General features: G+C 43.8%; 1 protein-coding gene across 1 annotated transcript in view; it reads right to left on the bottom strand.

Annotated features, from left to right (window-relative positions):
- The window catches only part of LOC140377120 (HHIP-like protein 1), a 110,314-nt gene extending 95,060 nt beyond the window's left edge, over nt 1–15,254 (bottom strand). Inside the window, exon 1 of the mRNA XM_072462434.1 lies at nt 14,967–15,254. Within this exon, the coding sequence (XP_072318535.1) occupies nt 14,967–15,239 (273 nt within the window). The 5' untranslated portion in view covers nt 15,240–15,254. The remainder of the gene's footprint in view (nt 1–14,966) is intronic.
- Nucleotides 15,255–16,398: the final 1,144 nt, after the last annotated feature.

Here is a 16,398-nt window from a genome sequence, read left to right as displayed (position 1 = left end):
GAGTATGTGGAAGGAGTACATTTGGTAGGTTACCAGGAGGAGTATCTGGAAGGAGTACATTTGGTAGGTTACTAGGAGGAGTATGTGGAAGGAGTACATTTGGTAGGTTACTAGGAGGAGTATGTGGAAGGAGTACATTTGATAGGTTACTAGGAGTATGTGGAAGGAGTACATTTGGTAGGTTACTAGGAGGAGTATGTGGAAGGAGTACATTTGGTAGGTTACTAGGAGGAGTATGTGGAAGGAGTACATTTGGTAGGTTACTGGGAGGAGTATGTGGAAGGAGTACATTTGGTAGGTTACTGGAAGGAGTATGTGGAAGGAGTACATTTGATAGGTTACTAGGAGTATGTGGAAGGAGTACATTTGGTAGGTTACTAGGAGGAGTATGCAGAAGGAGTACATTTGGTAGGTTACTAGGAGTATGTAGAAGGAGTACATTTGGTAGGTTACTGGGAGGAGTATGTGGAAGGAGTACATTTGGTAGGTTACTAGGAGGAGTATGTGGAAGGAGTACATTTGGTAGGTTACTAGGAGGAGTATGTGGAAGGAGTACATTTGGTAGGTTACTAGGAGGAGTATGTGGAAGGAGTACATTTGGTAGGTTACTAGGAGGAGTATGTGGAAGGAGTACATTTGGTAGGTTACTAGGAGGAGTATGTGGAAGGAGTACATTTGGTAGGTTACTAGGAGGAGTATGTGGAAGGAGTACATTTGGTAGGTTACTAGGAGGAGTATGTGGAAGGAGTACATTTGGTAGGTTACTAGGAGTATGTGGAAGGAGTACATTTGGTAGGTTACTAGGAGGAGTATGTGGAAGGAGTACATTTGGTAGGTTACTAGGAGGAGTATATGGAAGGAGTACATTTGGTAGGTTACTGGGAGGAGTATGTGGAAGGAGTACATTTGGTAGGTTACTGGAAGGAGTATGTGGAAGGAGTACATTTGATAGGTTACTAGGAGTATGTGGAAGGAGTACATTTGGTAGGTTACTAGGAGGAGTATGCAGAAGGAGTACATTTGGTAGGTTACTAGGAGTATGTAGAAGGAGTACATTTGGTAGGTTACTGGGAGGAGTATGTGGAAGGAGTACATTTGGTAGGTTACTAGGAGGAGTATGTGGAAGGAGTACATTTGGTAGGTTACTAGGAGGAGTATGTGGAAGGAGTACATTTGGTAGGTTACTAGGAGGAGTATGTGGAAGGAGTACATTTGGTAGGTTACTAGGAGGAATATGTGGAAGGAGTACATTTGGTAGGTTACTAGGAGGAGTATGTGGAAGGAGTACATTTGATAGGTTACTAGGAGTATGTGGAAGGAGTACATTTGGTAGGTTACTGGGAGGAGTATGTGGAAGGAGTACATTTGGTAGGTTACTAGGAGGAGTATGTGGAAGGAGTACATTTGGTAGGTTACCAGGAGGAGTATGTGGAAGGAGTACATTTGGTAGGTTACTAGGAGGAGTATGTGGAAGGAGTACATTTGGTAGGTTACTAAGAGTATGTGGAAGGAGTACATTTGGTAGGTTACTGGGAGGAGTATGTGGAAGGAGTACATTTGGTAGGTTACTAAGAGTATGTGGAAGGAGTACATTTGGTAGGTTACTGGGAGGAGTATGTGGAAGGAGTACATTTGGTAGGTTACTAGGAGTTTGTGGAAGGAGTACATTTGGTAGGTTACTGGGAGGAGTATGTGGAAGGAGTACATTTGGTAGGTTACTGGAAGGAGTATGTGGAAGGAGTACATTTGATAGGTTACTAGGAGTATGTAGAAGGAGTACATTTGGTAGGTTACTGGGAGGAGTATGTGGAAGGAGTACATTTGGTAGGTTACTAGGAGGAGTATGTGGAAGGAGTACATTTGGTAGGTTACTAGGAGGAGTATGTGGAAGGAGTACATTTGGTAGGTTACTAGGAGGAGTATGTGGAAGGAGTACATTTGGTAGGTTACTAGGAGGAGTATGTGGAAGGAGTACATTTGATAGGTTACTAGGAGTATGTGGAAGGAGTACATTTAGTAGGTTACTAGGAGGAGTATGTGGAAGGAGTACATTTGGTAGGTTACTAGGAGGAGTATGTGGAAGGAGTACATTTGGTAGGTTACCAGGAGGAGTATGTGGAAGGAGTACATTTGGTAGGTTACTAGGAGGAGTATGTGGAAGGAGTACATTTGGTAGGTTACTAGGAGTATGTGGAAGGAGTACATTTGGTAGGTTACTGGGAGGAGTATGTGGAAGGAGTACATTTGGTAGGTTACCAGGAGGAGTATGTGGAAGGAGTACATTTGGTAGGTTACTAGGAGGAGTATGTGGAAGGAGTACATTTGGTAGGTTACTAGGAGGAGTATGTGGAAGGAGTACATTTGATAGGTTACTAGGAGTATGTGGAAGGAGTACATTTGGTAGGTTACTAGGAGGAGTATGTGGAAGGAGTACATTTGGTAGGTTACTAGGAGGAGTATGTGGAAGGAGTACATTTGGTAGGTTACTGGGAGGAGTATGTGGAAGGAGTACATTTGGTAGGTTACTGGAAGGAGTATGTGGAAGGAGTACATTTGATAGGTTACTAGGAGTATGTGGAAGGAGTACATTTGGTAGGTTTCTAGGAGGAGTATGCAGAAGGAGTACATTTGGTAGGTTACTAGGAGTATGTAGAAGGAGTACATTTGGTAGGTTACTGGGAGGAGTATGTGGAAGGAGTACATTTGGTAGGTTACTAGGAGGAGTATGTGGAAGGAGTACATTTGGTAGGTTACTAGGAGGAGTATGTGGAAGGAGTACATTTGGTAGGTTACTAGGAGGAGTATGTGGAAGGAGTACATTTGATAGGTTACTAGGAGTATGTGGAAGGAGTACATTTGGTAGGTTTCTAGGAGGAGTATGTGGAAGGAGTACATTTGGTAGGTTACTAGGAGGAGTATGTGGAAGGAGTACATTTGGTAGGTTACCAGGAGGAGTATGTGGAAGGAGTACATTTGGTAGGTTACTAGGAGGAGTATGTGGAAGGAGTACATTTGGTAGGTTACTAAGAGTATGTGGAAGGAGTACATTTGGTAGGTTACTGGGAGGAGTATGTGGAAGGAGTACATTTGGTAGGTTACTAAGAGTATGTGGAAGGAGTACATTTGGTAGGTTACTGGGAGGAGTATGTGGAAGGAGTACATTTGGTAGGTTACTAGGAGTTTGTGGAAGGAGTACATTTGGTAGGTTACTGGGAGGAGTATGTGGAAGGAGTACATTTGGTAGGTTACTGGAAGGAGTATGTGGAAGGAGTACATTTGATAGGTTACTAGGAGTATGTAGAAGGAGTACATTTGGTAGGTTACTGGGAGGAGTATGTGGAAGGAGTACATTTGGTAGGTTACTAGGAGGAGTATGTGGAAGGAGTACATTTGGTAGGTTACTAGGAGGAGTATGTGGAAGGAGTACATTTGGTAGGTTACTAGGAGGAGTATGTGGAAGGAGTACATTTGGTAGGTTACTAGGAGGAGTATGTGGAAGGAGTACATTTGATAGGTTACTATGAGTATGTGGAAGGAGTACATTTAGTAGGATACTAGGAGGAGTATGTGGAAGGAGTACATTTGGTAGGTTACTAGGAGGAGTATGTGGAAGGAGTACATTTGGTAGGTTACCAGGAGGAGTATGTGGAAGGAGTACATTTGGTAGGTTACTAGGAGGAGTATGTGGAAGGAGTACATTTGGTAGGTTACTAGGAGTATGTGGAAGGAGTACATTTGGTAGGTTACTGGGAGGAGTATGTGGAAGGAGTACATTTGGTAGGTTACCAGGAGGAGTATGTGGAAGGAGTACATTTGGTAGGTTACTAGGAGGAGTATGTGGAAGGAGTACATTTGGTAGGTTACTAGGAGGAGTATGTGGAAGGAGTACATTTGATAGGTTACTAGGAGTATGTGGAAGGAGTACATTTGGTAGGTTACTAGGAGGAGTATGTGGAAGGAGTACATTTGGTAGGTTACTAGGAGGAGTATGTGGAAGGAGTACATTTGGTAGGTTACTGGGAGGAGTATGTGGAAGGAGTACATTTGGTAGGTTACTGGAAGGAGTATGTGGAAGGAGTACATTTGATAGGTTACTAGGAGTATGTGGAAGGAGTACATTTGGTAGGTTACTAGGAGGAGTATGCAGAAGGAGTACATTTGGTAGGTTACTAGGAGTATGTAGAAGGAGTACATTTGGTAGGTTACTGGGAGGAGTATGTGGAAGGAGTACATTTGGTAGGTTACTAGGAGGAGTATGTGGAAGGAGTACATTTGGTAGGTTACTAGGAGGAGTAGGTGGAAGGAGTACATTTGGTAGGTTACTAGGAGGAGTATGTGGAAGGAGTACATTTGGTAGGTTACTAGGAGGAGTATGTGGAAGGAGTACATTTGGTAGGTTACTAGGAGGAGTATGTGGAAGGAGTACATTTGGTAGGTTACTAGGAGGAGTATGTGGAAGGAGTACATTTGGTAGGTTACTAGGAGGAGTATGTGGAAGGAGTACATTTGGTAGGTTACTAGGAGTATGTGGAAGGAGTACATTTGGTAGGTTACTAGGAGGAGTATGTGGAAAGAGTACATTTGGTAGGTTACTAGGAAGAGTATGTGGAAGGAGTACATTTGGTAGGTTACTGGGAGGAGTATGTGGAAGGAGTACATTTGGTAGGTTACTGGAAGGAGTATGTGGAAGGAGTACATTTGATAGGTTACTAGGAGTATGTGGAAGGAGTACATTTGGTAGGTTACTAGGAGGAGTATGCAGAAGGAGTACATTTGGTAGGTTACTAGGAGTATGTAGAAGGAGTACATTTGGTAGGTTACTGGGAGGAGTATGTGGAAGGAGTACATTTGGTAGGTTACTAGGAGGAGTATGTGGAAGGAGTACATTTGGTAGGTTACTAGGAGGAGTATGTGGAAGGAGTACATTTGGTAGGTTACTAGGAGGAGTATGTGGAAGGAGTACATTTGGTAGGTTACTAGGAGGAATATGTGGAAGGAGTACATTTGGTAGGTTACTAGGAGGAGTATGTGGAAGGAGTACATTTGATAGGTTAATAGGAGTATGTGGAAGGAGTACATTTGGTAGGTTACTGGGAGGAGTATGTGGAAGGAGTACATTTGGTAGGTTACTAGGAGGAGTATGTGGAAGGAGTACATTTGGTAGGTTACTAGGAGGAGTATGTGGAAGGAGTACATTTGGTAGGCTACTAGGAGGAGTATGTGGAAGGAGTACATTTGGTAGGTTACTAGGAGGAGTATGTGGAAGGAGTACATTTGGTAGGTTATTAGGAGGAGTATGTGGAAGGAGTACATTTGGTAGGTTACTAGGAGGAGTATGTGGAAGGAGTACATTTGGTAGGTTACTAGGAGTATGTGGAAGGAGTACATTTGGTAGGTTACTGGGAGGAGTATGTGGAAGGAGTACATTTGGTAGGTTACTAGGAGGAGTATGTGGAAGGAGTACATTTGGTAGGTTACTAGGAGGAGTATGTGGAAGGAGTACATTTGGTAGGTTACTAGGAGGAGTATGTGGAAGGAGTACATTTGGTAGGTTACTAGGAGGAATATGTGGAAGGAGTACATTTGGTAGGTTACTAGGAGGAGTATGTGGAAGGAGTACATTTGATAGGTTAATAGGAGTATGTGGAAGGAGTACATTTGGTAGGTTACTGGGAGGAGTATGTGGAAGGAGTACATTTGGTAGGTTACTAGGAGGAGTATGTGGAAGGAGTACATTTGGTAGGTTACTAGGAGGAGTATGTGGAAGGAGTACATTTGGTAGGCTACTAGGAGGAGTATGTGGAAGGAGTACATTTGGTAGGTTACTAGGAGGAGTATGTGGAAGGAGTACATTTGGTAGGTTATTAGGAGGAGTATGTGGAAGGAGTACATTTGGTAGGTTACTAGGAGGAGTATGTGGAAGGAGTACATTTGGTAGGTTACTAGGAGTATGTGGAAGGAGTACATTTGGTAGGTTACTGGGAGGAGTATGTGGAAGGAGTACATTTGGTAAGTTACTAGGAGGAGTATGTGGATGGAGTACATTTGGTAGGTTACTGGGAGGAGTATGTGGAAGGAGTACATTTGGTAGGTTACTAGGAGGAGTATGTGGAAGGAGTACATTTGGTAGGTTACTAGGAGGAGTATGTGGAAGGAGTACATTTGGTAGGTTACTTGGAGGAGTATGTGGAAGGAGTACATTTGGTAGGTTACTAGGAGGAGTATGTGGAAGGAGTACATTTGATAGGTTACTAGGAGTATGTGGAAGGAGTACATTTGGTAGGTTACTAGGAGGAGTATGTGGAAGGAGTACATTTGGTAGGTTACTAGGAGGAGTATGTGGAAGGAGTACATTTGGTAGGTTACCAGGAGTATGTGGAAGGAGTACATTTGGTAGGTTACTAGGAGGAGTATGTGGAAGGAGTACATTTGGTAGTTTACTAAGAGTATGTGGAAGGAGTACATTTGGTAGGTTACTGGGAGGAGTATGTGGAAGGAGTACATTTGGTAGGTTACTAAGAGTATGTGGAAGGAGTACATTTGGTAGGTTACTGGGAGGAGTATGTGGAAGGAGTACATTTGGTAGGTTACTAGGAGTTTGTGGAAGGAGTACATTTGGTAGGTTACTGGGAGGAGTATGTGGAAGGAGTACATTTGGTAGGTTACTGGAAGGAGTATGTGGAAGGAGTACATTTGATAGGTTACTAGGAGTATGTAGAAGGGGTACATTTGGTAGGTTACTGGGAGGAGTATGTGGAAGGAGTACATTTGGTAGGTTACTAGGAGGAGTATGTGGAAGGAGTACATTTGGTAGGTTACTAGGAGGAGTATGTGGAAGGAGTACATTTGGTAGGTTACTAGGACGACTATGTGGAAGGAGTACATTTGATAGGTTACTAGGAGTATGTGGAAGGAGTACATTTGGTAGGTTACTAGGAGGAGTATGTGGAAGGAGTACATTTGGTAGGTTACTAGGAGGAGTATGTGGAAGGAGTACATTTGGTAGGTTACCAGGAGGAGTATGTGGAAGGAGTACATTTGGTAGGTTACTAGGAGGAGTATGTGGAAGGAGTACATTTGGTAGGTTACTAGGAGTATGTGGAAGGAGTACATTTGGTAGGTTACTGGGAGGAGTATGTGGAAGGAGTACATTTGGTAGGTTACCAGGAGGAGTATGTGGAAGGAGTACATTTGGTAGGTTACTAGGAGGAGTATGTGGAAGGAGTACATTTGGTAGGTTACTAGGAGGAGTATGTCGAAGGAGTACATTTGATAGGTTACTAGGAGTATGTGGAAGGAGTACATTTGGTAGGTTACTAGGAGGAGTATGTGGAAGGAGTACATTTGGTAGGTTACTAGGAGGAGTATGTGGAAGGAGTACATTTGGTAGGTTACTGGGAGGAGTATGTGGAAGGAGTACATTTGGTAGGTTACTGGAAGGAGTATGTGGAAGGAGTACATTTGATAGGTTACTAGGAGTATGTGGAAGGAGTACATTTGGTAGGTTACTAGGAGGAGTATGCAGAAGGAGTACATTTGGTAGGTTACTAGGAGTATGTAGAAGTAGTACATTTGGTAGGTTACTGGGAGGAGTATGTGGAAGGAGTACATTTGGTAGGTTACTAGGAGGAGTATGTGGAAGGAGTACATTTGGTAGGTTACTAGGAGGAGTATGTGGAAGGAGTACATTTGGTAGGTTACTAGGAGGAGTATGTGGAAGGAGTACATTTGGTAGGTTACTAGGAGGAGTATGTGGAAGGAGTACATTTGGTAGGTTACTAGGAGGAGTATGTGGAAGGAGTACATTTGGTAGGTTACTAGGAGGAGTATGTGGAAGGAGTACATTTGGTAGGTTACTAGGAGGAGTATGTGGAAGGAGTACATTTGGTAGGTTACTAGGAGTATGTGGAAGGAGTACATTTGGTAGGTTACTAGGAGGAGTATGTGGAAGGAGTACATTTGGTAGGTTACTAGGAGGAGTATGTGGAAGGAGTACATTTGGTAGGTTACTGGGAGGAGTATGTGGAAGGAGTACATTTGGTAGGTTACTGGAAGGAGTATGTGGAAGGAGTACATTTGATAGGTTACTAGGAGTATGTGGAAGGAGTACATTTGGTAGGTTACTAGGAGGAGTATGCAGAAGGAGTACATTTGGTAGGTTACTAGGAGTATGTAGAAGGAGTACATTTGGTAGGTTACTGGGAGGAGTATGTGGAAGGAGTACATTTGGTAGGTTACTAGGAGGAGTATGTGGAAGGAGTACATTTGGTAGGTTACTAGGAGGAGTATGTGGAAGGAGTACATTTGGTAGGTTACTAGGAGGAGTATGTGGAAGGAGTACATTTGGTAGGTTACTAGGAGGAATATGTGGAAGGAGTACATTTGGTAGGTTACTAGGAGGAGTATGTGGAAGGAGTACATTTGATAGGTTACTAGGAGTATGTGGAAGGAGTACATTTGGTAGGTTACTGGGAGGAGTATGTGGAAGGAGTACATTTGGTAGGTTACTAGGAGGAGTATGTGGAAGGAGTACATTTGGTAGGTTACTAGGAGGAGTATGTGGAAGGAGTACATTTGGTAGGCTACTAGGAGGAGTATGTGGAAGGAGTACATTTGGTAGGTTACTAGGAGGAGTATGTGGAAGGAGTACATTTGGTAGGTTATTAGGAGGAGTATGTGGAAGGAGTACATTTGGTAGGTTACTAGGAGTATGTGGAAGGAGTACATTTGGTAGGTTACTGGGAGGAGTATGTGGAAGGAGTACATTTGGTAAGTTACTAGGAGGAGTATGTGGATGGAGTACATTTGGTAGGTTACTGGGAGGAGTATGTGGAAGGAGTACATTTGGTAGGTTACTAGGAGGAGTATGTGGAAGGAGTACATTTGGTAGGTTACTAGGAGGAGTATGTGGAAGGAGTACATTTGGTAGGTTACTGGGAGGAGTATGCAGAAGGAGTACATTTGGTAGGTTACTAGGAGGAGTATGTGGAAGGAGTACATTTGGTAGGTTACTAGGAGGAGTATGTGGAAGGAGTACATTTGGTAGCTTACTGGGAGGAGTATGTGGAAGTAATGGGCCCTGTCAGGATATAATTTACATGTACAGTACAGAAAACTCTTTTCTTTAGTATTTATATATATGTATGTATTTTTAATGCTAATGTAGCGCTGACCCCATAACAACCGTCAACCTCACATTTAGCTCGGTGCGTTTAGCGTTCTTTGTAGTGTGAAGGGAGAGGTGGAAGGTCAGGCAGTTGTTCAGTCTTGACCACACTGTCCACACCCAGAGAGTCCCAGGACAAACCACAGACTTGTCTTCATGGAGGATCCAAATGAGCAATACAAGAGATCTTTGGTATTATTGTATTGGACTCAGCCTTTGTTAACTGCACTGGACGGACATGAGGGAAGCTGCAGAACAGACTTAGCTTTACAGCTCCAGACGCATGACTAATACAGCACATCATTCTGTACGTTCATGACTTCTGTCTTACATTTTGTACACAAGGATTATCTAAACGCGCACAATGGATCTCAGAGCTTGGTCTCAACGGTATTTACTGCTGTTCTGTTCCGAGCGATGCAGCTACGACTTGCTCAGCAGTTTGGAACAAGATCAAAGCTTCGTTCAAGTCACTAATGTTATTCTCATTGTCCACGTGGATGTGGTTTAGAGGAGTCGTGGTAAACACATGGATCGAGGCTTAAAAGAAAAGGGGCTGAAAAGCTTGGACAAAATAGTGGCTTTTATTTGTCGGTTATAAAGCTTAGTCAGTTTTGGGACTAAATATACCGTATTAAGTCACACCTTTTTTCATAGTTTTGGCCGGGGTGCGACTTATACTTATGTTTATACTTTTACACTTAAGCTACGTACAGACCGCCGCGGCCTAATCGCGCCCGACGCAGAATTTGAGCGCGTGTACATTTAAAAGGTTTACGCACCGGACGCGCGCTGGAGGTGTTATCGCATGAGCAGTGGAGTTGTTGACGGTGTGGCCTTTCATTGTGTAAAATGGCGAATATCGAGAGTGTTGTTTTCACGTATTTGGTTTTCAAAACCCTCACACGGAGGCGCCGGTCTCTGTATTATACTCCGGAGCGACTTATATGTGATATTATTTGTTATTTTCAAACTTGCAACTGCATTTCACTCATGATTTCCAGAGTTTTTTTTCTTCTTTATTATGCATTTTTTGGCTGGTGCGATTTATACTCCGGTGCGATTTATAGTCCGGAAAATACGGTAATCTCATCTTGTAACAAATTACATAAAATCTTGAATAAATTATTATCTAAATAAGAATATGAGGTTAAATAGGAAATTAAAATGACCATTATATGACCATTAAAGGTGCACTGTGTTTACTCGTCCTGGTGGCATCATCAGCTCGTCTCCATGGAGATAGATACGTTTAATCTTGTACTGTGAAATATTCCAGACAAAGTATATCTCCATGTCGCACAGTGCACCTTTAATTTTATTGATCAAATCTTCACTGGTTTGTGCTCTTACTTGAATATGTCTGTACGTTCTATGAAATTTACCGTATTTTACGGATTATAAATCGCACCAGCCAAAAAATGCATAATAGAGCAGAAAAAAACATATATAGGTCTCACTGGAGTATAAGTCACATTTTTGGGGAAATTTATTTGATCGAAACCAAGACCATGAACAGACATTTAATCTTGAAATGCAATTTAAAATAATAACAGATGAGAGAACATGGTGAATAGGTGTACGTATGCTAACGCTAACACCTTCAGCTACATGAGGCACAGACAGAACTGTGGTAAGTGTCTGGTATGTTAACGTAACATATTAACAGTTATTCAGATAACTATAGCATAAAGAACATGCTAACAAGTTTAGCAAAGCATCAGTTTTACCCCAAATCACTAAATCCACTGAATTCTTCTTCCTCTGTGTCACTTCTAAACAACTCCACAAACTCCAGAGGTAGAGGAAGTGCAGATTCTTCTTCTGCGTCGCTTAGAGCCTAGAGCGCCCTCTTGTGGTTGTCAGAGTGAAAATAACAAATAATATCACATAAGTCGCTCTGGAGTATAAGTCGCACCCCGGCCAAAACGATGAAAAAGGTGCGACTTATACGGTCACACTATTTTTAAAGAAACAAAATATTTTTTACAACAGTACTTTGTTAAAACTATACCTTTACATAAAATTAAATGCTGCAGATTCCAACATCAATAACCAAATTATCGTCACAATAGAGGCCAGTATTTTGACACACCCCCACGTGTAACTATAAGATAATTTAAATCAATATTCTTAAATGATCAAATGCAATTGACTCAGGTTCCGTCCTTATATAATAAATGAAGTGTGTCAGTGTCCCTCAGAGGCAGGATCATATCCTGTCTCCTGCCTGCGGAGGAAATGGTTGTTTGTTTTTGCTCAGTTAAGCTCAGGGATGAAGAAAGTCTCGCTCTCCTCACTCCCTCCATCTTCCCTCCCCTCGCTCTATCTGTCTCCGGTGTCTCGGTGATAGTGCGCTGTGCCAGGAAGCTCCGGCGGGGCACGGGGGGGAACAGAGGGGCTCAGTTTGAGGGGTTTACCCGCAATAATCGGTCTGGCATCGGAGTGGAGGACGCTGTCGTCTCCCTGCTGCACCGCTCTCTCTCTCACCTGGAAAAGCCTGGCAGCTCTGTGAGGATTCTGTTCTTCGATCTCTCCAGCGCCTTCAACACCATCCAGCCGCTGCTCCTGAGGGACAAGCTGGAGACGGCTGGTGTGGAGTATGACCTGGCAGAGTGGATCCTGGACTACCTCACAGACCGACCCCAGTTTGTGAGAGCCCGGGACTGTGTGTCTGACACTCGGACCTGCAGTGTGGGGGCGCCCCAGGGCACTGTCCTCGCGCCCTTTCTCTTCACCCTTTACACTGCAGACTTCAGACATGACACGGACAGCTGTGTCCTGCAGAAGTTCTCTGACGACTCTGCCATCATCGGACTCATCACGGACGACGATGACGCGGAGTACAGAGGACTGGCGCAGGACTTTGTGGACTGGTGTCAGCAGAACCATCTCCTTATCAACGCGGGGAAGACCAAGGAGATGGTGGTGGATTTCCGCAGACGCCACCCCACTGCCCCCTCACCAGTGAACATCCAGGGACGGGACATTGAGAGAGTGGACTCATACAAGTACCTGGTGTTCATCTGAACCACAAACTGGACTGGACTCATAACACAGACGCACTGTACAGGAAGAGCCAGAGTCGGCTCTACCTCCTGAGGAGACTCAGGTCTTTTGGAGTGACAGGGCCACTCCTGAAGACCTTCTACGACTCTGTGGTGGCATCAGCTCCTGTAGGTGTGGCCTGCTGGAGCAGCAGCATCACAGAGAGGGAGAGGAAGAGGCTGGACAGAGTCATCAAGAAGTCCAGCTCCGTCCTGGGCTGTGCTCTGGACTCAGTGCAGGAGGTGGGGGACAGGAGGGTCCTGGCTAGATTCACATCTATGCTGGACCATGAGTGTCGCCCCCTGCAGGACACTCTCTCCGCTCTGGAGAGCAGCTTCAGTGAGAGACTGATCCACCCTCGCTGTGTGAAGGAAAGGTTCCGTAGGTCTTTCCTTCCTGCTGCTGTCAGACTTTATAACAAAAACTGTTAGTACTGAACACTCGCAATACTGACCTAACCTAATACTGATGTGCAATTCTGTCATATGTGCAATTGCTGTTGGAATTCATGTGCAATTACTGTGAAATTCATGTGCAATCTATGTGCTGTCGTGACACATATTCATGTGCAATTACTGTCGTGATCACATGCAATGGTATTTATGTATTTATTTATTTATTTGTCTATGGGAGTTTTTTATTTATTTATAGGAGATCTTCTACTGAAAGTGTTTTTCAGACTTCCTATAAGTGATCTGTTCTTCTGTATCTACCTCTGTATCTACCTGCGTTGCACCAATGAAATTTCCCCATGTGGGACAATAAAGGAATATCTTATCTTATCTTATCTTATAAGTGCCCCGGCCCGCGGAGTAACCCGACCATGGGCCTCTTTAACTCCCAACATCGCCACACCTCGAGCAGCACGAGCGCAAAACTAAACACCTCCGGACCTACTTATATAATCTACTGTACAGCACTGTTAGGTTTACAGATATATTTTGTATTCATCGCTTCCTGTTCTCTCCCAAAACTGTGGGAAAGTTGTGACGTTGTCTTTTTTACTGCCTTAAAGAACACGAACAAATGTAAACTGTCTAACTGTCTTTCATCTGCATTTTAATTACCGTATTTTCCGGACTATAAGTTGCACCTTTTTCATAGTTTTGCCCGGAGTGCGACTTATACTGCGGAGAGACTTATATGTGATATAATTTGTTATTTTCACACTGGCAACCACAAGAGGGCGCTCTATGCTCTAAGCGACGCAGAAGAAGAATCTGCACTTCCTCTACCTCTGGAGTTTGTGGAGTTGTTTAGAAGTGACACAGAGGAAGAAGAATTTAAATGATTTTGTGATTTAGCGATACATTTCCCCAAAAAGGCGACTTATACTCCAGTGCGACTTATATAGTTTTTTTTCTTCTCTATTATGCATTTTTTGGCTGGTGTTCACTTTGATGAGCTTAAAAGCGTTTTAGGAGCCAGGGCGAGTTTTCCCACATTTGCTAGAAAACAAAAGCTCTATAATTTACTGCAGAATACACACAGCGGTTTAGTTTTGACCCTAACAGCTACTTTTACAGCCTGTTTGTACTATAGCAAAACAAACTGTCCTCGTACACGGAGCAAAAACGGGCACAGGCTCTTTAAGAAGCATATTTAAGTACCTGGAATCATTGGAATTGTGCAGGAAAAAAGTACACAAAACCCAACCCTATCACCGCTGATGCTAGAACTTCTGCGAGTCATCGAACAAACAACACAAACCATTGCCAGTCCTACGTGCAGCGCAGCATGCTCTTTACAGCCCTCGGGAAAGAGAAAAGACTCCCCAGTCTGTAATTAAAATAATAGAAACCTACACTTTTAGGTCAAAGGATTTGTCAGCACCTTTTTATAGAGCATGATGTAACATTTTGGAGGAGTTGGGTGATATTTTCTAGGATTTCAGCCCAGGTTAAGCTCTGAGACGGAGTATTTTGTTTCGTTTTAAGTGTGGACGCCAGCAACGCCGAGCCAGCAACTGCTTACGTACAGTACGAGTGACGCAGAACTGAAAGTGGTGCATAAAGGACAAATCACACAAAGAGAAGTGACTAAAACTGTGGACAAAGTGGACAAAGAGCGGGATCAGTAGTATTTATGGGCTTTTACACCGCAAAGAGTCTATTGTTTTCATCATACTATTAGCAACGTTTATTGTACCATATTTTACGGACTCTAAGTTGCACTGGAGTATAAGTTGCACCAGTCAAAAAATGCATAATAGAGAAGAAAAAAACATATATAAGTCGCACTGGAGTATAAGTCGCATTTTTGGGGGAAATATATCTCTAAATCACTAAATCCATTGAATTCTTCTTCCTCTGTGTCACTTCTAAAGAACTCCACAAACTCCAGAGGTAGAGGAAGTGCAGATTCTTCTTCTGTGTCACTTAGAGCGCCTTCTTGTGGTTGTCAGAGTGAAAATAACGAATAATATCATATATAAGTCGCCCTGGAGTATAAGTTGCACTCGGGGCAAAACTATGAAAAAAGGTACGGTAGAGTCCAGAAAATACGGTAATTAAAATGCAGAGGAAAGACAGTCAGACAGTATGAAATGCGGTTGCAAGGGTGAAAATAACAAATAATATCACAAATAAGTCGCTCTGGAGTATAAGTATATAAGTAGAAATATAAGTATAAGTCGCACCCCGACCAAAACTATGAAAAAAGGTGCAACTTATGGTCCGAAAAACACGCTACATTAATTTGTAGAGAACATCCACATGAGCGCACCTCGACTTTACGTTGGTTTTGGTCGTACCTGACAGAGGATGCTGCGTATGTATTTACCGCAGGTGGCGATGCCGGCAGGGTCGAAGCTGGCCATGACGTCGTGGAACTTGACCGATATCTCCTCGTCCTTCTCCAGGTCACAGCATCCGAACTTGGAGTACTCCTTGCAGAAGGCCAGGGGCTGCCGGGGCTCGAATGGAGGCTTGAAGTCCAGACACTGAGGGTGACAGTCGCCCCGCCAGGTTTGTTGGAGGAGCAAGAGCTGGACGAGCAGGAACACATTGCAGACCTTGAGGCTCATGACTCGGCGGGAGGGGAAAATCTCTCAAGGATCAGTGAAAAAAATCCCCCCGGTCGAGAGAGGCTAGAGCAAATAAGATCAGCGAAAGAACACTATTACATTTTACACATTTGTTTTTACAGGTTACAGTACGGGTTAGACACAGGAAGTTAGCTCTGATGCAAAGTCGGTGACCCCCATTTGGTGTGTTTTCTAAGGCTCTTCGGTGGGTGTTTGCCTTTCAAGCACCAGACTGACCCGGCATCACACCTGCACGCGACTCCCAGAAGCCTCCTCACATCACACGGGAACTATGTGTCAACAGAGGGTCACGTGATCCTAGTCCAGTGAGGATAATGCCACTGTCCAGCTTGAAAAATACCACGGCGAGGTCTTCGAAATCTTGCAAGAAACTCTGGATGTTTACCCCCGGCCTGATTGAAACATGTGCTCGCTCGCAGCGGTGGCCGAGGCAGAAGAGTAGAGAGCTTTCATTGAGACAGAGCCACGCTGCAGGCTGCTCCAGATCCCTCCTCCTACCGCCGCGTTTTGCCTCCTCCTCCTCCTCCTCCTCCTCCTCCTCGTTTACTCTTCCATGTGCCTACAAAGACACATGCATTCCTTTTCCATAGCATGCGGTCTACATTAGCCCTGAAGTTGCAACTTTCCAGCTAGAGCTCCCTCTCCTTCTGCCCTGTAAAGCGTATTCTCAGACCTCCTCCTCCTCCTCCTCCATGTCTGCTGAGCTCCAGACACTCTCTTTTGTGTGAGGAGATGTGTGGTCGGATGAGACGTGTGGTCAGATGAGACGTGTACTGGACGCTGACAGCAATGGACTCGCTTTCCCCCCGGCCAGGCACCACACTGCCTAGTAAACAAGGCTAACAGCTAATGTTTATGTAGCCGGAGGTACTGGAAAGTAGGTGTCCTTTACTAGACGTACTAGAAAGTATAAGTATCTGTTAGAACGTAAACTTTGACTGGCGATGATGCAAAATTATTGTTATCGTTCGCTCATCTTATTTTGCAATGGAAGAATGGAGGTATCTAGATTGAAACTACCATATCTGCACCCCACAAACTGCAGTGCCATGATCTGTAAAGAGACAGTAAGATCCGAGTGCTAATAAAAATGTACCAGGAACTGTAAAAGGTGCAGAAAACACTTATAGGCAGGTAT

Source organism: Eucyclogobius newberryi, unplaced genomic scaffold (genome assembly GCF_026437365.1).
Source record: "Eucyclogobius newberryi isolate DKJ021-1_F unplaced genomic scaffold, fEucNew1.0.hap1 SCAF_10, whole genome shotgun sequence".
NCBI lineage: Eukaryota > Metazoa > Chordata > Actinopteri > Gobiiformes > Gobiidae > Eucyclogobius > Eucyclogobius newberryi.
Note: the sequence above shows the minus strand (reverse complement) of the source record. Positions and strands in the feature narration are given on the sequence as shown.